Genomic DNA, 24179 nt, shown 5'->3' with positions numbered 1-24179 from the left:
GCTCGGCCAAAGAATGAACTTGTATATTTGGCTGTTTTTCTTTTTCCAGCAAAAGAGATGACAGCAATTCAATTGATCACCTTAAAAAGACTAAGTTTCCCTGGAGTCACTGAAAAGAGGGTTGGGGTGGGTTTGCTGGTAGAATACCTTTTGGAGACATTTGGGATTACTGCTTGGAGGAGAGTAGGTGGATACCTGTTTGCCCTGGAAGTACTCAGATCTAAAATAAGATGCTCATAGGGCCCAAGAGAAAGATGGGAGGAAATGGGGTGGTTGGCATTCTAGTTTTGCAGGGAGACTAGTACCTGAGCCCATGCTGGCCATGTTTGATTTGTCAGGAGGCACTAGGATGGATAAGCATGGGAAGGTTGAGGAGGGCATCAGAGCAGGGCTTGTGCGGAGACAGAAACAGTGTTTTAGAGCCTGGCCTGGACCTCTTGGGTAGGGTCTATCTGAGCCGCCTGCCATACAGTCATCTACACACCCCCTAGACTGTCTACAGGAAATGTCGCTCAGTCATTGTGCTGGTGGTTACAGGACTTGGAAACCAGGGGCTGGAGACCAGAGGCTAGAGCCCCCATTCTTTGGGGAAAAAATAAGTAATGCTGGTATGTCCTGACAGTGAGGAGAGGAACTGGTCATCTTGTTACCAATCAATGGCTGCATACTTAAAACAGATGTGTGAGAACAGGTTTGGGAAGAGAAGTGGTTAATGTTAGTTGACTTTAGTCTCTTATTCCCAAACAGAGTAGGAAGGCAGTTGTGGTGACTTTAAAACATGACCCTAAATATCTTTGACAGTTTCCTCATCACGAAGTGGGATCCAGGTTCTCTCCCCTTGAGTCTGGGCTCTACAATTGCTTTACCAAACCAAATACTGTTGCTTCAACTTCTGGGCTCAGGTTTTAAGAAACTGGCAGCTTCCACATCATGTCTTTTGGAATGCTCACTCTTAGAGTCCAACCACCATGCTGTGAGGAAGCCCAGACCACATGGAGAGGCCACAAGTAGGTATTGTACCCAGTAGACCCAGCTGAGGTCCCAGCCAATAGCCGGGGTCATCTGCCAGATGGGTGAGCCTCAGAGACCCGCTGACTGCAGCCACAAGAGGGAACCAAGTCAGAACTGCCCAGCAAGGACTTCCCTGGTGGGTACAGTGGATAAGGACCCGCCTGCTGATACAGGGGACGCAGGCTCAATCCCTGGTCCAGGAAGATTCCCCATACTGTGGAGCAACTAAAGCCTGTGAGCCACAAGTACTGAGCCCGCACGCTGTAACTGCTGGGCCCGTGTGCCTAGAGCCTGTGCTCCACAGCAAGAGAAGCCACTGCAATGAGAAGTCCGTGCACCACAATGAAGAGTAGCCCCCGCTTGCCGCAATAAGAGAAAGCACACGTGCAGCAATGAAGACTAATGCAACAAAAAAAAATCACAGCTGCCCAGCTCATCCCAGTCACCCCCAGAACCATTAGAGACAATAATAAAATGATCATCATTTTAAGCTGCCAATTTGGGGGATTGCGCAGGAATAAATAACTGAACAGCAGGTAATTCACTTCTGAATAATCCTGAAGGGTTACTGAGAAGAGTCAGAACCAGGGAGCAGCTGAGCAAAGGGAAGTAGAAAGAAACTATGTACTGATCCCCGGAGTAGAGAGCCCTGAAGTGCAGACACGCACACACACTGCCACAGATCCCCGGCACTCCAGACCTGAAAGCGTCCTGAGAGGTGGACTGGCCTTCACAGCTGCGCAGACGAGGTGGCCCCAAAGGAAAAGTGACTTGTCCAAGTTTACACCACACACATCTGGCAGAAAACAAACTAAGGTTTTTATACCAACTCACATTCGCTATACGAGGCTGCCAACCCTTGGAACTAGGCTCAAGCCACTAATTTCTTAGGCTGTTAGAAAGGAAACAAACAAAATAATAGCAACATTTACTGAGAGTGTGGTAAGCACTTTAATATACATCATCTCATTCAATCCTGTCCATAGCCTTATGAGGCATGTTCTACCGTCACTATCCCCATTTTATAGACGAGGAAACAGGTTGGAAGGGTGAAATAGCCTATTCAAAGTCATCCAGCTAAAAAGGGTAGAACAAGGATTTGAACTCAGGTCCTCTGATGCTACCATCATGAACAATATTCTTACTCACTAGAGGATATTAGTAATACCACTTAACATTTATTGCATGCGTATGTGTGTGTTCAGTCGCTCAGTCACTCATGTCTGACTCTTTGCTTACTACAAGCCAAACAGTGTTCTAAATGCTTTACATGGATTATTTCTCACAATAACCCTAAGTACTTTAGATGCATTAACTCATTTAATTCTCCCAACAACCTGAGACCTGAGAGGGAGGCATGATTATTATGTTCCATTTTACATTTATGCCCAAAATCCCGGGGCTAGTAAGTGGTGTGGTCAGGATTTGAAGCCAGGAAGTCTGGCTCTAGAGCTGGTGCTCTGAAATGCAAAGCCTCCAAACACATAATCTGATGGAGACAATCCATTTTTTAAAAAATGCTAAGTTCCTGATTCCGTTTAACATATCCTGAGATTTTTCACTGCACCTATGGGAATGGGCCAATGAAAACGCAATCGATAACTGTCACCTACATTTTAAGTCACACGTGAGCAATTTCATATAGTTCAATGTAACAGAAGCCAGAGGAGTGAATAGTCTCACAGGAAGAGGCCATAGAGCATGAGTGATCCAGATAGGAGAATCCCAGGGAACTCTAATATTTTCTGCCTAACTTGCTGTGTGACCTCAGCAAGTCACTCACCCTCTCTGGGCCTTATTGTCACCTGTATTTGCTTCAACTTGGACATACATCCCAGGACACGACTGTTCTGATCATTATCTGATCTGTGTTCTGGATAAAGTCATTCACAATCCTGCAACCCCCTTTAAAACTTCCCAGCCTAGACCAACTACCCAGGATCCCTTAAAAGTTCATGGCAGTAGGCAAAACCAAGGAGGCAGCAAAAGGCTCAGTGGCTGGCAGGGGTGAGGGGGAAGGGAAGAAGGAATGGGGGAGTACAGCAGATTTTAGGGCAGTCACCCTATTCTGGAGGATACTATTACAGTGAATACGTGTCATCGTGTATTTGTCAGGACTCAGAAGGCACGCCAAGAGTGGATCTCCATGTAAACTGTGGGCTTCGGGTGTTAATGGTGGGTCAGTGCCAGCTCATGATTGTAACACGCACACGACTGTGGTGGGGTATGTCCGTGGTGGGGAAGACTCTGCATGCGGGAAAATCAGGGAGTATACAGCGACTCTCTGCACTCTACACCGGCGGTCTTCCTGGGAACGTATATCTGCTCTAAGAAATACAGCCGACCGCAAAACTCCGGCAGTTAGCATCCTCTCTGTATAAGACAGCCCAGATGCTGAGCATGCCATTCATGGTCTTCAAGGAAGGGGAGGAGGGGGATAAAGAAGACAGACGCCTATTACGCTCTTCTTTACTCTAGGTCTGCTGCTGGGGCTCTGTCAGCTCCTGTAAGGCTCCTAGCAACCTGTGGATACGTCAGTTCTTCCTGTCCCGTCATCCTTACAGATGAGCACGCGCAGGGCCAGAGAAGACACCCAAGCCCAGGTCCCCAAGACTGAATACGGCGGGGCAGAGGCTCTGTAACTCTGAATCCCAGGCTTTTTCCCTGGATCTCCCTTACCCCACTCCCCAGTCTCAGCCTCTGAGTCAGAGCCCCCCCATTCACAAGACCACACAGCGAAGGCATGCTAATGGGCAAGGACCCGTTTCCTGTATGAGAACCCGTGTAGCTCGATCTATGGCTCCATAAATCACAGGAACGACGCCTAATTTCCCCTGTCAGGATAAACTGCGCTTTCCAAGCCACTCTCGCCTGAAGGATGAGAGCCCGACAGAAGAGCTTGCTAATCTGGGCGGCACAGGGAAGACATTGAGAGGTGGCCAAGCCCCTTCTGGCCACACGTGCCTCTGCTAAATGAAAAAATATTAGAGGAATAAACGTACAACCCACTGAGATGCTCCTGCATGGGCCTCTGTCAGCGGCCTGTTTCCCAAGATGTACAGAGAAGAGATGATAGGATTATATGATCCTCAGGCAAACAGCTATTTTTCTTGTCAGCTCACTCTATATTTTAGCTCTCATCCTTCTCAGGGAGAAGATGAAGTGCGGGGTTTTAAAGCATTAAAAGTAACAGTGAGCATTGTTGAGCAATACTATCTGCCAGACACAGCGCTCAGTGTTTGGCGTGAGGAGCGATTTCATTTGCACAGCAGGGCCGTGAGCCGGGTACTCCCACCACTCCCATTGTACAGAGGATGAGACTGAGGCCCGGGGACTCCGTGTCCCTTGCCTGTGTCACACAGCCAGTATTTGGCAGAGCACAATTCACACTGGTGCTGGTGGTTTAATGACTAAAGCGTGTCCAACTCTTGCAATCCCACCGACCACAGCCCACCAGGCTCCTCTGCCCATGGAGTTCTCCAGGCAAGAAGACTGGAGTGGGTAGCCATTTCCTTCTCCAGATCTTCCCAACCCGGGGATCGAACCCAAGTCTCCCGCATTGCCGGCAGATTCTTAACCAACTGAGCTACGAGGGAAGCCCAAAATTCATGCTTAGGTGCGTCAAATTCCAAAGTCTAAATGTTTCACCACTGGGAGCTAATTTAATCCTGCGAGCTCAGTCCTTGAGTCACACGAGAAATCACCATAGCATTATGACAACTTCTCCATTCTTTCTTTAGGCAGTTTCAGCTGGGTTTCTGCTTCTTACCAGTAAAAGAGCTATGAACGCAACAGGTATAAATATTCTGTGTCGCTGTGTCCAAACAGTGTTATGGGAAGCGTGGGTCTGTTTTTCATCCCCTCTCTCTCACTTATCTTGTAAAATTCTTTCATCATTCATTTATTAAAAAGTTCTATTCATGAAAAAGCAAAAAAAAAAAAAATTGAAAACATTAAAAGTAAATACTCTGTGTCTTAGCCTGGCACCCAGGGCCTTTCACACAGTGATACTGTGCAATCTCTTCAACATCACATCCTATTACTGCAGTTCTCCCCAGCCCTACATACCATCTCTGGGAGCCACCTGTCACGAACCAGACAGGCAACAGACTCTGATGCCACTGGGCCTTTGCTCATGGCTTCCCTCAGCCTATAATACCTTTCCTCCATTCTACCTTTAAACAAAGCATACTCGTTAGTTAAGACCCACTACAGCGGCAATCTTCTCTGAAAACTCTCTTCTGATTTCCCAACAGAACTCAAGGCCTCCATGGCAGCTTGGACGGCACATCTGTTGATGAACTACAGAATTTTATCTATTTGCATGCCTGTTCTCCCCACTGAACTGTGAGTTCGTTGCCTTATTTTCTCATAAGCTCCTTGCACAAGGCCTGGCCCAAAGAAGGTACTCCATAAATGTCTGTGATGGGAATAAGCGTTGCATGAATGACTGGTGAATGCTGAGGACTGGAATACTGGGAGCTCTTCTCACATCTAATCTGTGTTATCCTTGTAGACCTGCTCAGTCATCAGGGCCATAGATGGTGCTCACAGCGTTCCAAACTATCTCCAGACCATTTGTCCCTCCTGTCACTGAGCTGATAGCAATCGTGAAAGTGATGAATAGCAGGCCAATTATGAGCAAAAGGAAATGTCAGCTATAACTCCTGGAAGAAGACGCAGCCATATCAGTAGCCTCATCCATCTAGCCATGAGTCATCTTCCCAAGGCATCTTGCCCTGTGACCTTGAACTGCCAAGGACTTCTCAGTCCCACACAGATCCGAGTTCTCTAGCGGACTGCTCCTCCTCTCAGCCTGTCTCCTCCAAGGCGTTGCTCCTGGCCCGCTCCGTCCTGGAAGGGGAAACCTGGATGGAACTCACACGCTTTTCCTAAGGGAAGCCTTTCGCCAACGATCCCAGCCACACCCAACAGGCCAGACCTGCCTCCCTGGGCCTGCTGTCCTTTGACAGATAGCAACTCCTCTCCCCTCTGGTGAGGACATCTGGAGCTGGGAGGCGGGTGGGAAGGTTTTGAGAGGGGGATTTGTCCGAGACTGTGGCATTCCTGCTGCTACACGCGAGCTTCAGCTCGTGGTGAGCTCCTGAGTAAAGGACTGTGCAGTTTCCCTTCTGCGGTCCCTGGTGACCTCACTTTTCCAGTACGCCCATCTTCCCTCGGGAGGCGTCTGAGAAAGGAGCCTCCCCAGCAGCTGGGGCCCCCGTGGTCGGGCCTGTGGGTGGGGGCAGGGAGAGAAAGGTCAGGGGGTAGGAGGGGCCGTGCTTCATCTAGACCCACACTGACTTTATCTTTGCCTTGGAGAGGGCGCCTTGGAAATCTGGCTAAGGAAATTATGAAAAGGGAGATTTCTACCAGGTTCACTGGAGCCATATTTCCACCCTGATAAGTTGGACTCCGAGAAGCCTTGATCCCTTAGTCCAGCAAAGCACGCTATGTATGCTGGAGAAGCAGCAGAGCATGGAGGATAAGAGTATGATCTTTGGAATCAGATCCCTGGGATCAAGTCTTGGTGTCATCACGGAGCAAACTCAATAGACGTGGCTTCACTTCTCTATGCTTCATTCCCACATGTGTAAAATGGGGATGTATGGATACCTACACCTCAATAAAGAGTGGCATAAAAATCCTTTATAAAGTGCCTAAAATAATGCCAGAACCACCTACATGTCCACACATATATTTGATAATTACAGAGTACTGACAAAGCTCTAAACTTGGATATTCTCCAAATGGAAGCAAGACAATTATGATGAATTATTATTGCTTATTAGGAACGTAGTACCATTGCTATTTATAACTATTTACAGGCAACAGTGATTCTAGGCACATCCATGCTCAGAATTATTTTTATTCTTTTTAGTATTTTTCCAATGGAGAAAAACATGTCATCAGAACCAACTATCAGAGACAGTAAGATGACCTCTGCCTTTGGGAAAGCAGGCCTATCCTAGTCTCTGTGAACTGGCTACCCTTTTAGTTTTTTGATCAGCAGAAGCCGGAGGGTAAGGTGATTATAGTTACTCTGCACCTACTCTGTGCTAGATGCTGTATCAGAAGCAAGGGTTGAAGGAGGAGAGAGGAGAAGGAAAAAACAATGAGAAAGGGGATAAAGAGGAAGAAGACAAAGGAAGGGGGATAAGATGCAATTAATACGGATCAAGTTTCTAATCACACTAGGCACCACTAAGTGCTCTGCATATATTATCATATTCAACCTAACAACAGTTCTGTGAGTTACATACTGTTACCCTCCTCATTGAGATTCTCAGCAATGATTAAGTTACAGCTCCCTAGTATGCAGTAAAAGAAGAACGTAAGCCTAGGTCATCTGATTCTTATACTGCCCATATTCACACATGTCACCCAATATAACATCCAGAACCAGTCTAGGCAGCAAATGTTATCATTCCCATCTGACTGAAGAGAAAATGAAATTCAGGTAGGCTAAGTTACCTTTTCACTAACATGCAACGTGCATATGTGTTAGTTGCTCAGTTCTGTCCGATTCTTTGTGACCCATGGACTGTAGCCTACCTGGCTCCTCTGTCCAAGGGATTCTCCAGGCAAGAATATTGGAGTGGGTACCCATTTGCTTCTCCAGAAGATCTTCCCAACTCAGGGGTTGAACCCAGGTCTCCTCCACTGCAGGTGGATTCTTTACGGTTTGAGCTACCAGGGAAGCCCTTTAAAAGTGTCCATGGAATTGGCAACATCCAACAGGTAAGCATAAAATATGGAATTCAAATCTAGATCTGATGAACTCCAAACCATGGGGAAACAACTCACTAAAACACCTAAAATTTCAAAATCTCACTAAAAAGTCTTTACTTTGAATGTTACATTAATGCCGTCCTGAAAATAAAAAAAGCAATTATCTATATAGATAAATACAAGTATAGATCTATACCTATGCAATATAACTACCTTAGACACATACCCTTAATCCCTGTTTCCTCCAGTTCCACTCAAAACGGGACCTGCACACTTGAGAAACGGCAGTGGCGAGGCACCAGGGGAGGACGGACAGCCTCACTAGTGCGTGAGCACCCACCGTTGGGCAACCACCGTGCTTCCCCTTCCTGGCATTCCCTCTGAGTTTCCGAAGGGAAGCCATGATTTCCGGAAAGGATTCAGGTTGGGCAATCTAAAGCTAAAGGAACCCAGCCCAAGCTCTTTTAAGAATGAATCAATGTTTCTAAAACAATGTTGAGATGAGGGTGTTGGAGTGAGTAAACGGACACCAATGTCAAGTAGATGGTGTAACCAAAGTCAACTTCCAAAGGGCTGAGAAGTGACTGAAAGGTTAAGAACAGAACAGTCTGTTTTGTCATCAAGAAAGGCGAGGAAAAAGATAGTGACAAGAGGTGACTCGAGATTCCAAGAAAGGCCACTGATGACAGAACAGGCCTGCCCATGTCCAAGAAACAGAGAAAGGATCCCAAAGATGCAGTCGTCTCTGCAGCTTGCTTGTTGAGACCACAGCCTATGGGACCACACAGACACAACTTTAAGATTCTGGTTCCGTAACTACTGGCTGTGTGACACTGATAAGAGATGTTCCCTCTGAGCCCCTGTTTCCTTTAATGAGCCAAAAATTATGTTTTGAATACTATGAGCATGACAGGAAAGATAGAAGCTATTGCGACTCAGGGCAGAGCCAAAAGTCTGGAAGCAAGAAACTTGGATGCTATCCTTAATTCTGCAGGCAAGCAAAGCAGTCTGTGTGTGTTCTAAGTTCTTCCTTCATAACACACACATCAAGAAGGATATAGGCATACTGGAGGTCTTTCAGAGGCGAACGCTCAGAATGGCTAGGGTAAGACTTGAGTCTGACATGAGAAGCAGACTCAAGTGATGAAAAGCAATCGAGGGAACTGGGGATGACGACCAGAAGAGAAGCCCAACAGAGTCCAAAGACATCATCAAACACCTGAGACACTGTCGCTTCGAGCCAGGACAGAGGATAGACTTTTATTGAGCTGCTTCCTAGGAGCCAGACATTGCTGCTAAGCATCTTACATGGATCATTTCAGTTAATCGGTGAAACAACTCTATATGGTAGACATTATTAATCCCATTTTCCTCATGAGGGAAAAAAAAAGAAGCAGTTTGAAAACTTAAGTAATGTGTTCAAAGGCATAGAGAAATTCTGTAGCAAAGCTGGTATTTGAATCTTTATCTCCCTGATTCTAAAACATATGTTCGGTCTGCTAAGTCAAGAGATAAGTCTGTCTTGGTACAGTGCTGATAGATGGGGCTGGAAACAACAGAGACAAGGCGTGTACAAGGAAATATTTTGACTGGATATAAAGAAGGATGCCCCAGCAGTGAGAGATTAGGCTGCTTAGGGCTCCCTGATCCCCCAAGTTCTTCCTGGGAGTACCCAACAGAGGCTCCAACAGGAGACGGGAGAAAAGAATCAAGTCACAGACCGGGGCTGGACTAGATGCCTGTAGAATCTCTTCCACTTCTGAGTGTGTCTGCTCTTTCATCCTCACGGGCACTGTTTTGATCATAACATATAACGATAAAACACGGAGGAGGACAGAAACAGGGAAAGAACAGGAAGGTAGGGGAAGTAAGACAAGTCAGAGCTTGTCTATACTCAGCACTTACTAAGCACCAGGTGTAAGGCTAAGCACGTTAGATGCCCATCTCGTTTAATATAATAACCTCAGAAATTATTCATCATTATTATTAACCTGACATCACAGCTGAGGTAACTAAGGCTCACAATCCCTTGCCAAAAGTCACACAAAAGAAAGAGAAGAGTCAGTACTTGGTGCCAGAAATGACCGGCATCAAAGACAAACATCAAGCTATTTCATTACATCACTGTGGCCTACAATTCTACCAATACTACTTGTGGTGGATTGCAAAAAAAATCAAGCCTGGTTGAGCCTCTACACCTAACTACTAAATTACAAGAAAGGGAGGGACAGAAAATGAAAGTGAAAGTCACTCAGCGTGTCCTACTCTTTGCAACTCCATGGACTATACAGTCTATGGAATTCTCCAGGTCAGAATACTAGAGTGGGTAGAGGAACATGCTAAATAATACCATGAAGCTGCAATGAGCAAAATCCGCATTTTCCTCAATAAAATATCACAAGGAATAAAAAGATTTGTAGGAAGAAGCCGATAGACTAAAAGAGATTTAATTATCAGCCAGTCGTAACGTTTGGATCTTACTTGGATCTCAGTTTGAACGAACTGATACTGAAAATATAAGAAAATCTGGTTAAAAATGAAAAATGACTATATATTTGATGGTGTAGAAGAACTGTTAGCTTGGAAAGCAAGGCGACAATACTGATATTTTTGAGTCCTTATATTTTAGAAATATGAACGTTGACATTTATATATCAAATTCTATTGTGTTTGAGGTGAGAGAGCCGGTGACGCAGGGTTGGAATAAGCCGATTATTACTGAACTTTAAAGATGACAGATGCAGAGATTCACGATACTAGTCACTTAATCTTCGTGTATGTTATAATTCTCTAAACTAAAATGGTTTGGAGTTTGGTAGCAGAATATCCAGGAATTTGGCAATGCCCTTCCCACCTCCATTGGAAAATGTGGAGATGAATCTAAAATGGAAAGGAAACACGTAGTCCAAGAAGACACTAATTCCTTGGGCGTTTCCCCTCCTCCCAGGACGTAACCTTATGGCTAGGACCCTTCTGCTCAGAAACACAAGGAATGACGGGACTCTGGTGGCCAGATCACGCGCCTGTGTGATGTTACAAACTCACGCTGCTTTCAACTGCACCTGCCTGATGAAGGGGGAAGCACATCTGGAATGACTATTTTTTCCTTCTAAGATTAGAGAGAAATGGACAGAAAGAGTTGAATTGCTGGTGAATTCTCTCTGTGCCCTCATGACGGAAGTTGCCTAACAACCCAAGAAGAACCCCCTGTTCACAGGGATAAACTCCAGCAGGGATGGGACCTCAACTTGCTCCATTTCTGGAAGCCCAGCACATCCCTGGCAGCTGTGGGTGACACCCTCAGATAAACGAGGACTGTGTGATGGATGAGTGGTGGTGGGACAGCTGGAAAAGGGGTTCCAGCCCCAGCTCTGCCAGTCCTGGGGGCTTCAGAGGGCGGTACCCACTCTCTGTAAGCCTCAGTTTTCTTACCTGTAAAATGAAGATAAACATTGCTACCTTTATAGAACTATTGCAAGAATTAAGGGACTTAGTACATGTGAAAGCACCACTGAAGCATGTCAATGCAAGTTGGTCATTTATTTTTTTTACACATTCACTTATTTATTCTCATTATGTATATATTTATTGAACTTTAGTATGAGTCAGATGCTATAGCAGAAGCTACTGGTGCAATGTTAAGCAAAAGTTTGTCTAGACCCTGGTCTTGTGGAATTTATCTCCTACTGTATAGGAAAATATTTTGACTCAAGATCAGAATGGTTAATTACAGAAATCAGGGAAACAGAATGCTTAGGAGTCCCTGAGCAAGCTGTTGCTGGGAATGCTCAAATACAGGCACTGTGACATCTGTGAGATGTGGTTTACCTGCTCTTCCCTCTGCAGGGGCACTGCTGTCCTCATAAAATAATAAAATGCAGAGGGGAGACATTAGTCAAATAATTAGAAAACATGCGTAAGAGCATAGTTAGAAACTATGATAACTGTTATGAAAGATAAAAAAGATTCAAGAAAGTAAGTAAACAAATAGACACACAGGGGATCTTATCATATCTAGAAGCCTCAGCAATATGGTGGGTGAAGAGCAATTAACTCAGTGGAAAGAAGAACGCAGCAGGGGGTAAAACAAACTCCAAGTAGAGGAAACAGCATGTGCAGAAGCCACAGAAATGGAAGGATCACTGACTTGAGCCCAGAAGGAAGAGGGGTACAGGAAAAAAGGAGGTGTAGGAAGTTAGAGGGGCCAGTCCGAGCAGCCCCTTGTTGGCCACAGTAAGCACTGTGGTCTGGATCCTGAGAGCACCTGGAAGCCAGTTAAGGGTTTTCACTGGAAAAGTGATGGAACTTAACTTTGAAACTATCAGTCAGGCTACGAGGAAGAAAATAAATTAGAGGGGCCAAGGGTCATGGTTAGTCAACTATCACAACCATCTATTCAAGACTTGGACCAACGTGGGTTAAGACTGGTCATCTTTGAGGAATTCCTAAGAAGAAAAATCTACAGGATTTGTTAACGAGCTGTAGTTTGAGCACAGAAGGAAGGACAAAGAATCATCAAGGATGTCTCACTGGTTTCCAGACTGCAAGAACCGAAGGGAAATCAAAAGATGCCTACCAAAAGAAAGGCAGAGTCATTTATGGCAAAAACGGTATCTGCAACAGTTACCAGTGAGGAGGAGCCACTCTATTTCCACTGGATGGGGGGAGTCGGTTCTTGAGTGAACGGGGCTGAATCAGTGTTGACAGAAGAGGTAATCTATTCTTTCAAATATCTTGGACGCTGAGTGAAAGAAATGAAGACATAGTAGCAGGAGGAGGCAATGTTAGGCAATGGATAGTGTCCTTAGTAGGCATTAGACTTCGTATTTTACGCTTCATTAAAGTGTACAAGGGGAGTAGCTAAGAGAGTCTAGCAAAATGAGAAAAAGGAGAAGTGCTCAGATCAAACCTCGGCTGCACCAGTTCTTATTTACAGTACTGTGGGACAAGTGATCTAACTGCTATGCCTCAGTTTTCCCAAGGGGGAAAGAAAGATAGTAACATTCCTCAACGTGTGGGGTTGATGAGAGGGTTCAGTGAAGGGAGTACATGAAGTGTTTGAGCAGAGCTCCTTGCACAGTTGAAATGCTCAGTAAATGGTTGTACTTAAACATACCAGGAAGAGGCATTCTTCAATTCTCCTGTTTTCCTACATTTGCTAACTGAATTCAATGTCCCATGAGGTGGGGGGGATCAGCTCTACACACTCTGACACGTAAAAATGCTTGCATTTGCTAAGTCTGTATGTCGTGCATATTTACAGAATCTTGTCGTTTTCTGGTCTCATGAAATAGCTATGTTTTCCAGTTTTGCAAGGAGGCAAGCCAAGCATTAAGTTCCTCTTTTGTAATTGACCATGAGCGTGTTGAGTAATATGTGGATTATATCCCCCTCTTCTCTTTGATCTTCCTTCTTGCCAAGAACTGCCTGACAGCCTGGTTCCTGGCCAGTTCACCTCCTTATAATGCACCGATGGAGAGGAAGTGGCCTCAATCGCAGAGGAGATTTACTCCAGATTAGAAGTACTTGACTTTCTTAATCCCTAAGCAAGGAATTCCCTGAAGAATCTCAGAATGAGAACGCCACAGGAACCATGGTTTGGAGTGGTGGTTCTCAAGTTTGGCATGGAGCAGAATCACCCGGGAAGCTTGTAAAAATGAGAATTCTCCAGCCCCACTCCTCTAGAGAAACAAAATCTGGAAGAGGAAGCCAGGAATCTGCATGAAAAAACAAAACAAAAAAAACGCTTCCCCCATCTTCAATCTAAGTGACCCTGATTGACTTTGTGATATTCTGAGAGCCAAGTCTCCACACTCCACTAGGCACTCCTGACCTCTTATTCTGATTTATTTTCCCTTCTCTTTGCCTTTTAATATACTAGATTATTTACTATTCTGATGGTTTATGTCTCCCACATACACTCCAGGAGAAATTTAAGTCTCCAAATGGTTGTCATATGTGCCTGTTTTGATCCATAATGTATCCCAAAAGCCCAGAACAGTGCCTGGCCTGTAAGAGACCCTTAATAAATATTTGTTAAAATCATTTGAACTGAATCGCCATCCTCTCAGACATCCCATGTGCAGACTTCCACTGTGGACACCCCAACGAACTGGTCCTCTTATCATGGTGTTCTGCAACATTTGAGTCAAAAATATTTAGGAGCTTTGCTGATGCCATATACCTTTTCCCCAGGGGGGTAAAAAAAAATACAGTAATATATAACTCTGCACAAACTTTCTGAGGATGGAGATCCGATAACCATTTAAGATCAGTGATCTGCAGACCCCAAATTAATAAACCTGAACACAATACCAGTCCTGGCCCCTGCAATTCAACCTTTAACTGTTGTTGATGTAGTTATTATCCTAAATTTCACATCCAGCTAGGTCTTTCCCTTGACCCCAAATCTTGATGATTTCTGTATAGTTCACATGGTACCCAAATCCCTCAGCCCAGAATTCAAAGTTTCCACAAGCCAGTCTTCTGCACATCACTTCTCCAGTTTTATCGCTCCCCAACTGTAAGAATGGTTGGCTAAACACATACATTTTTGGACACAGACTTCCTGGGTCAGAGTCACTAGCTATGTTGCTGCTGCTGCTAAGTCGCTTCAGTCGTGTCCGACTCTGTGCGACCCCATAGACGGCAGCCCACCAGGCTCCCCCATTCCTGGGATTCTCCAGGCAAGAACACTGGAGTGGGTTGCCATTTCCTTCTCCAATGCATGAAAGTGAAAAGCGAAAGTGAAGTCGCTCAGTCGTGTCCGACTCTTAGCGATCTGATGGACTATAGCCTACCAGGCTCCTCTGTCCATGGGATTTTCCAGGCAAGAGTACTGGAGTGGGGTGCCATTGCCTTCTCCAACTAGCTATGTTATGTTAGATAAATAAGTCCTCAGATATTTTTAAATTTGTGTAACAGGCACACTAGTGCACACTTCAAATGTACCAAAGGAAGAGAGAACACGTATGAATACACATGAAGCACTTTTTAAATGCCAGGCATGGAGTTGGCACTCAATACATGCTGGGATTTACTCTTCTATGTGTTTGGCACATAGCATCGGACATAACTTTCTTTCCTCTTCTTTTCCAATATACCTTAGTCTAGACTAGGGTTTGTCAAATTTTTTGCAAAGGCCTAGAGTGAATATTTTTGGCCTGGTGTGTCCCACCGTCTCCTGGGGTGACTGCTCAACAGAGCCGTCGTATCTGGGAAGCAGACATAGATGATATGTGGAGAGGAGTGTGGCTATGTTTCACAAACTGTCTTTATAAAAACACATGGCCTCCTGGATTTCACCCATGGATCAGAATTTTCCAGCTCTGGCCCAGATGAGCTTCAGAATCTCAGAGACTCAGATCCAAGTTTCTCTGAGCCTCAGTCTCCTCATTTATTAAATTGGGATGATGAGAATATTTCCCTCAGAAGTTCTTGGATGACTGAATGAGATAAAACACACAAAGCCCGTGGTAGAGTTTTCGGCATATGATCTAAATACATCGGGTACATAGGACTATCTCCATCATCAACAGACTAGTCTCAAACTATATCCACCAACTGCCCACATCCATCTTCCCTGCAGCAAGAACCTCTTCCAGATTTACCCGCTCCAGGGATTCTTCCTCCCTCTTTGCTAACACTGTTGGAATGTCTGTTGTATTGTTTGAAAGTAAATCATGCATTAGTGTAGCATATGCAAGCGATTACAGTTACTTATGTGATGTGGCTCTTCTGCCTCATCCCCTAGACTGTGAGCTCCTTGAAGGCACAGTCTGGGTCCTGTTTCCCCTTGTATTAGCTCTGCTAGCACAGTATCTACAGACACCCAGCACGAGGTGCTGGCAGCAGTGACAATGCTGGCTATGTTAATGGGAGTGGTCATCGCAGTGGGTATGGTTGTGGTAATAATGGTGGTGGTGGGGATCTTGGCTGTTAATTTCTTTTCAAAGAGCAGTCATTTGGAATTTTTCTTCTTGGTTTGAGCCAAGAAGTGTAGATTGAGTAAACAAGTCTTTCTGGCAGAGAGAAAGGATCTGCTAGAAGGTTAGAAAACCACAACAAGACCAAAATTACACATGGCTCTTCCTAGGGCAGCATGGAAAAGAAAAAAAAAAATCACATTATTGTAATTCAGGGGACCCAAGCACTAGGGGAAAAAAAAAATCATCCAGATATACAGAGTATTTTATAGTCTTCCAAACAGCAGCAAACATTCTCTTAATTTTTCTATATGATCTCTGCAGGGAAAGTTACCACCCATTTCATGGATGAGGACTCTTGAGTCTGAAACAAAAGACATCTCCGAAGTCAGAAGCCATGGCTGATGACTTTGAATTCAAAATTGGCTGTGTGCCCTACAGCAAGTCATTCCTGTGTCTAGGTCTGAGTTGTACTATTTGTAAAATAAAGAGAGCATGATTTTAATATCCATATCTACTCATAAATGCTGGGTCATTGGGATGGAGTACAAGATACCAGAATCTTTCTCTGCCCAATGTTAACTTAAGGAGTACAGCTGGTAATATCTTTGGGTGGAAAATAAGTTGCAGGTTACAAGGTGTCTCTTCCAACCTCAAAATATATCCCTTACTTTCAGGGGAGAATCTAGATCTGACCCTGGATCTGCCACAGGGGCCTGGGGATAAATTAGCCCATACTTTTCATCCTACAGATAAAGAGACCAGAAGAGCATGCCTGTCACTCAGTCCTGTCCGAATCTCTGTGACCTCATGGACTGTAGGCCACCAGGCTCGTCTGTCCATGGGCTTCTCCTGGCAAGAATACTGGGGTGGGTTTCCATTTACTCCTCCAGGGGATCCTCCCGACCCAGGGAGTGAACCCGGGTCTCCCACATGGCAGGCAGACTCCTTACTGACTGAGTCACCAGGGAAGAAAGAGAGACCCAAGCAGCAGAAGCATCCATGCCCAACAACATGGAACAATCCAGGAGCGAACTTGGTACCGACCGCAGGTATTCCAGTTCTCCCGTGCTTCCAAAGATTACTCCCAACCCCAAAACGGAAAGGGGTGGATTATGTAATGCCTCTTTCATAAGTGAGTGAGATGAAGGTTACCCAGACAATTAGTGGGCAAGACGGGACTCAAATCCACCTCGATCTGGCTCTTCCCCATGACCAACATGTTTTTCTCCCACATTTGGTCATGTCCCTAGCACTTTGGGTACTTGCAAAGTGATCGAGTATGACCTAGAGGAGGAGGTACCAAAGGAAGCATGAAAAAAGGAAGGGCTCAGTTTAGACAAACAGCATTTTTATCACAGAAAACATAAGCCCATGACACGTTACATTTGGAGCCTCTTCCTCTTTTTCACCCAAAGGCTAAGTTAGCAGTCACCCAAAGCCTTGTACATTTAAGCATTAGCTGTGCTTAGCTAAGCTCTGTGGCTTTGGGCTGTATAAGGGTCATTTAACAGGTGGAGGGGGAAGAATAATGTTATTAATCAAGCTCTCCATCATTAAGACTTTTTTCCCGCTTTGCTTTTTCAAAACCACATCATTAAGACTTTTTTTCCTGCTTTGCTTGTTCAAAACCACAAAGTGTAATGAAGGACTCCTTTCCAGCTGAGGAAGAAGGCATCACTCTTTCCCACACACTCCTGGAGATGGAGCAAAGGAGACCCCGACCACCAAAGGAGCTAGAGTCCAAGGGTCCCCAAGATTACCCAGAGTACACCCTGGCCCTGGTCCAGAGTCAGAGACCAGAACAGCCCCCACTAACCTCAGGCAAGTCACACCCCTTCTCTGACACTTCCTGATGGTGCCACGGGATTCGGGAGTTGGCTAAGGACCTCAAATGACTCAAGGAGACAGGTGTTCTCACATAGTAGGACGGTTCCATTCTGTTCTAGAAGGTCAACAGAAGGAAATCCTTTTACTTATGTATAATTCCACCCATGGTGCCCTTTCTCTACAGTATGAGTTCCAGCGATATTTATAAAGTGAGAGAATACTCCTGAAATCCCTCCACTTGCATTTTGACCTTCTGGGTTAAACAATCATCTCTCTTGTACAAAATATGGATCCTGCTCTGAAGGCCACATCTCTAGCACTTTGGGCACTTGTAAAATGATTGAGTACTACCTAAAAGAGGAGGCACCAAAGGAAGCATGGGAAAAGGAAGGGGTCAGTTTAGGCAAATAGCATTTTTATCATAGAAAAGATAAGCCCATGACATGCTACATGCCAGGCACTGTGCACTCGTTACCCTCTGATCCCATGAGGTAGGGATCGCAAGACTCTAGGATGTACCCAGAGCTCCCCACCTGGACCTAGGGAGACGGGCCGCGTTTGCACATTCCTCAGGCCTCTGTAGGAGCTGCAGCTTCAATCTGGAATGCTCTCAGGTCTTCCTCTGCCAAACCCAGTCCTCCACTTTCACTTTATGCACCTGACCCTCAAGAAATTATCTGAACATCACTCGGCTGAGGACGTCAAGCCTTTTCTGACCCCACGTGGCCCTCGGTCACCCTCCATGAACCCCCGGGCCTGGACCCCCTTGGGACTCAGCACAGTGCGTTCTCACTTATCTGGTGTGAGTGTTTCATATCTTCCTCCCCCAGTCTGTAAACTCCAAGAAGAGGAAGACCATGCCTGTTTGTGTCCACGTGTGTCCATCTGTCCTGCTCTTCAGGACAAACAGGCACTCAGAAAAACGGAAGGAATGCAAGAATTCCACGTGTGTCCATCTGTCCTGCTCTTCAGGACAGACAGGCACTCAGAAATACGGAAGGAATGCAAGAATGACTCCTGCTTCAAAGGCAGCAGGTGACCCGTAAGGAGAACAGTGACACCTAGCGACCGCCTGCCCACTCCTGGCCTTCTCTAGCTGAGAGCACGTGAATCGGCCTCAGGAAAACCAGTGTTCTAGAACTGGATATACAGACGATGCTGAGGGAAGCTAGCACAGCATCCAGATACAGAGGAGCCTGATTTCTAAGCAGAGAGTAAAGGGACCAGTGCCCATCTTGCTGCCACACGTGCTAAGGACACATCATAAAAGTCCTGTGATTAGCTAGCATCGAAGCACCCGCAAAGAGCAGCAAACATGGATAGTCAGAGCCTCTCTCGGCGGCCTTCCCAGGCGGTGCTCGTGGTAAAGAACCCGCCTGCCATTGCAGGAGACACAAGAGACACCGGTTTGGTCCCTGGGTTGGGAAGATCCCCTGGAGAAGGAAATGGCAACCTGCTCCAGGATTCTAGACTGGAAAATTCGCTGGGCAGAGGAGCCTGGTGGGCAACAGTCCATGGGCAGCCAAGAGCTAGACATAACTGAGCGCATAATCTTCGCTCTCCCTTGCCTTCCTAGAGCCTCTCTCACCAATCCCTGGAGAGTTCAGGCCTGCATGGCTAGCAATGTGTTGCTCCGCGTGTGTCCTCACTGATAAAACACTCCTTGGATGACCCTTCGTGTTAAGTGAAAGCTTCAAGAGCCTCCTCACGGGGCTCCCTGGCTCCACTCTTATATTTCCACAGTTGATTCTCACCCTGAAACCAGAGACATGGAGATGTGTAGGTAATTTGGCTTTTTTGACTTTTTTCTACTGTTGGTTTGGGGACCTCTGATGCAAAGTTAGATGATTTGAGGTGCGTGGTTCATGAGTCAAGCTCATCGCTGTACCATGCATGGTTAGGCTTTATGTATTCATCCGGTTAGCCTCAGCTACTTAGCTAATTTTAACATTTTAATAGTGAAAGTCGCTCAGTCATGTCCGACTCTTTGCGACCCCATGGACTGTAGCCCGCCAGGCTCCTCTGTCCGTGGAATTCTCCAGGCAAGAATACTGGAGTGGGTTGCCATTCCCTTCTCCAGGGGATATTCCTGACCGAGGGATCGAACCCAGGTCTCCTGCATTGCAAGCAGATTCTTTACCATCTGGGCCACCAGGGAAGCCCCAACACTTCAATAAACCCCCCACAAACCCAGCACCCAAAACATCAGCTAGAAATTTGGCTACTTTCATGTAACTAATGCTCCCTCATGCCATCACCCTGCCTACCCTGATTCAAGATCACCGTCATCCTAAATACTATGTTCATCATTTCCCTGATTCCTTTTTTAAACTGTCTATTGCATGCATATTTATTCTTAAAAGGTAGTATATTTGATGTGTGTGTTTCAACTAAAAATAGAGGGAAGGGTATCATGCTATGCAAAATATATCTTTGGGATTTCCTGTCTTCATTTAACATTATATTCATCCCTCTCCTATTAAGTATCATTACAGTTCATTGATCTTAGTTGTAGTACAGTGTTCCCTTCTATTCATAGTTCACACTTTAATTAACTGCTCTCCCATTGATAGTCATCTATGTAGTTTCCAGGGGACTCCTTCTGCTATACAAAGCTAATTCTATCAACCTCCTGCTAACCATGTATCTTCAGCAAGTCACTGCCCTCTAGATAGCATCCAAACTCCAGGACCTAGCTTACAATACCCGAAATAATCAGGTTCTTTCTGATCCCTCTGGCCTCACCTCTGCCCTCCCTTCATCTCTTGGTCTGAGTCATGGGGAATTTCTATAGGTCTTTGCACAGACCATGTTCTTTTCTGCCTCAGGTTATCCACCTGATATTCTCCTCACTTATTCTCATCTCCTCTCTGTTCTCTATGGAGCCCTGACCAGTCTCCAGTCACTGGCACTTAGCCCAATAGGATGCCTTGGGAGGGGCACATAATCCATAACATCCTATGGGACTTGGTCACTGGTCCACCAGATTGTCTTCTCTGGAGGCCCAGGACTGTCCAGAAGTTGCTGCAGAGGAAAGACTGGGGACCAAATAGAGAGGCTTTATCTACCTCCTTCCTCACTGAAACAGTGGCATACTATTCCTGGTTTTGCAGTTGAAAACTGCATTTGGAAAAAAAAAAGTTCCACAGATATGAGTTTGCAAAAAGGTGAACCAAATCATTCATACAGTCCCCTCGAGCCCTGACATGCCATAATCAAAAGTCAGAGAGACATAAAGAGGAACAAGAGGAGATAAAATTTCACAATTAGGTATTCAGGCTCTGGATTAGACCAACATGGAGCAAATCACTCATCTTACGTTTCCTCGCTTGTAAAGTGGGCAGGAGAAAAAGATAAACCACGTAGAATTGCCATCATGATAAATAAATGGTCAAATGTCAGAAATTCCATGTGAATTAGCTCCATACTTATAAAGAAGTCATAGATCTGGAGGGTAAATTAAATGAGATAACCCAAGCAGAGTACTGAGGGAGAGGCTGCTAGGTTTTCACCAAACTCATATCTGCTTCTCTTAGGAAGGCTGATAAATACATCTCCCTGTCTTCATCTGCAGACAGGTGTGCCCCGTGGCTGAATTCTGGCTAGCAGAATAGGAGTTGAAGTGATAACGTGCCAGTTTCGGGCGTGGCCCATTTAAAACTTCTCATGTACAATCTCCTATGTTCTTTCTCCGTCCACAGCAGGCATCGAAGCACCAGATTAACACAGCACAAGATGGAACAGGCTGGGACCCTGAACCACCTCTCAGAGTAAGGCCACCCATCCATCAAAATCATCTATTTAGGACTTTGAGAAGCAAGAAATAACCTCAACCAGACGAAGTCATTGGGATTTGAGAATTTGTCCGTTACAGCAGCTAGTGTTACCAAGTTACACACATGTTCACCACATGTAAGCAGTCAGTACATGCTGGCCCTCACCACGCTGAGGATGACCATCCCGATGACAGAGGGCCCGCAAGGCCAGGGGTGGGAGGGCTGGCACCCAGATGTGACCCAGCGGCCGCACCGGGGAGCTCACCTCTTTGGTGCCGTTGTCCTGGATGAGCGTGTACAGTGGAACCACACGGCTGATCTCCAGCAGCACCGGGGTGGGGCTCAGCTGCTCCTTGCCTGGGCGGCGGCAGAGGTGGCAGGTAGACGGACAGCGGCCTTTCTCCTCACAGCGGATCTCCACACCCGAGATGAGCTGGTCATCCGACAGCATCTGGGCCGTCAGCAGGCCTGAGAGGTAGGTGATGAAGGGCATGGACTTCAGCTCCTTCTTGCTGCCCAGCTCCGTGGTCTCTGGAGAAAGAGAGAGAAAGTTCAGTAAAGGTTAAGAGGTCAGACTCTTGAACCCATCGAGATGTGCTAAGAGGCAGTTATCCACCAAAAAGGGAAAATACATGATGTGACTCATGATGCTTTAGAAAGAGCACCGATATGAAGGCTCCAAGACCAGAATGATGTCTTGTTCTACCATTGATATTAAATAACCCTTTGCTTTCTTTGGGCCTCATCTTCTTTGTATTTAAGGTCAGCAGGTTGTACTCTTGTGTGAAAATTGTATAAACCTTTTTTATGTTGAATTAGTTCATGGTGCTTTTCAGGTCTATGCTATCCTTCTACTTTTCTGTATATTTATTCTATTAATTTTTGAGAGTTTGATATGGAAACTCCCACTAAAAATCTTAAAGCATCTACTTAAAAAATGATTGTAATATATAGTAGAATTATATGTAACTTTGTTCTGTATATTTCAAGTCACCTGTAAATGTGTTATCATACTTTCATTATTCACAAAAATGAGAAAAATAAATTCAGGCAGTGGGTTGGGTTAGAGGGTTTTTTCAAGGACCTTGCAAGATATAAATATTCCTGTATATTTTTCCCAATAAGAAGTTCCTTTCTTTACTATCAATTTTATAAATTCTACCTTTGTTTTAAAAACTTATTTGTCCTGTTTTCCATGAAGTTCCATGTAATGGGGGAAAGACAAGCTTTGGAGTCAACTTCAGTTTCAATCTCAGTTCTGCTGGACAGCAGCCCCACTGCTTTGGGAAAGTCTCTGAATATCCAAGAGCCTTAGTGATTAGTTCTGTCACGTGTGGTTAGCAATAACTAAAACAGTTATGACTGGTCGATGAGCGAGGAGGTGGGCCTGTCTGGGAGAGGCATTATCTCCCCCTTCTTTTCATGCTCATCTGTTCCCTTATTCAAACGTCTGGTCCTCAGCACGCTGTCGTGGGCATGAGTGATGCGTGCCCCATTAGGCACTGTCCTTCTTTAGCCCCCGCGACTGGCATTTCACACCCCTGTGCCTTTGCTCGCCCTGGCCTACTGTCCACTCTGCCTCTCCAAATGGTGCTCCAGTGCAATGTGACCGTCTTCAGGAAGTCTTTCTTCCTCGCCCCAACCCTGCTTCTCTGATAGGTATTTCCGTTTGCAAGACCTTACGTTGTTACGTTCACTTTCTCATCCCATTTTCTGTTGGCCTCTGCAACCTTATAATCGGTTCACGGAGACCACGGACCATGTCTCCCATCCTGCCCCCACCGACTCAGTGACTAGCTCAGTGCTAGGGATATACTTGACACTTTACCGAAGAGAGAGATTATATAGCTGCGAATGGTTAGAACAACGCGCAGAACCCAGTCTGTGAGCGTGTGCTAAGTTGCTTCAATAGTGTCCGACTCTTTGTGACCCTATGGACAGCAGCCCACCGGGCTCCTATGTCCATAGGGATTCTCCAGGCAAGAATACCAGAGTGGCTTACCATGCCGTCCTCCAGGGGATCCTCCTCACCCAGGGATCAAACCCACATCTCCTACAGCCCCTGCATTGCAGGCAGGTTCTTTATCACTGAGCCTACCGGGGTAATCCAGTCTAAAGGCTCCAAAATTCATCTGAGGGGTTCTAGGGATTCCAAAAACCATCTCAGCAGCTGCTTGAGGAGGGCAAAAGGAAGACTGAGCGGGCAGTACTCTATATCTGCATCTCAGCTTCAAATAGAGCTGTTCCACTTGTATCTCATTTACAGACTGGCCTTCCATGTACAATTTCATAAGGAGAAAGGGCTCAAATCTTGAAGAAGCAAAGTGATTTGTAGAACTCAGAGAGTTCTATTTACATCATGGATGATGTGACTAGTGTCCTCAAAGCTGTGCCATGTACAGTCTGAGTGACAAGGCAAGGAGGTCCTATGCTGAGGGACAGAGCTTGGCCCAGATGGCAGCTTCATCCAAGCCTAGTGAAGTCAGGGCAAGCTCCAGCCTTGGTGGAATAGATGGGCCCTGGGCACCGAGGCCTGGGAGAAAGAAGGTTGTCTCTTGCTTTTGCTCTCAGCTTGCAGTGACTTGCAGCTGATCTGGAAATGGGCTTGCCAATTAGAAAGACAAATAAACGCAGTCTTCATTCATTACTCTCTGGGCCCTCGGGCTTCAGATCTGGGCTCCACCTTTTCTGTCTGGCTGTCAGCAAATGCTTATGAGCATCAGATCAAAGGCTCTAGGGGAAGAAGACAAGGCGGATTCCAGCTAACCAATCCTTCAGAGGGATTAAAGAAGGGTAGTTACTAAGATAAACAAAACAAAGCTGCGGAGAAGGCATCTCAGCAGCTGGGGAGACAGACGGTCTTGCATACGGACATGTCAGAAGATGATGATGGCAGCGATGATGA

At 45.7% G+C, this 24179-nt stretch overlaps 1 protein-coding gene across 4 annotated transcripts in view; it reads right to left on the bottom strand.

Moving 5' to 3' along the window:
• ASTN2 (astrotactin 2) overlaps positions 1-24179 on the bottom strand; it is a 993079-nt gene that overhangs the window by 171235 nt on the left and 797665 nt on the right. For all 4 annotated transcript variants that reach the window (XM_043927598.1, XM_043927599.1, XM_043927600.1 and 1 more), the window contains one exon: positions 21540-21805. In XM_043927598.1, coding sequence (XP_043783533.1) covers positions 21540-21805 — 266 coding nt within the window. The remainder of the gene's footprint in view (positions 1-21539; positions 21806-24179) is intronic.

This window comes from Cervus elaphus, chromosome 16 (genome assembly GCF_910594005.1).
Source record: "Cervus elaphus chromosome 16, mCerEla1.1, whole genome shotgun sequence".
Taxonomy (NCBI): domain Eukaryota; kingdom Metazoa; phylum Chordata; class Mammalia; order Artiodactyla; family Cervidae; genus Cervus; species Cervus elaphus.
Note: the sequence above shows the minus strand (reverse complement) of the source record. Positions and strands in the feature narration are given on the sequence as shown.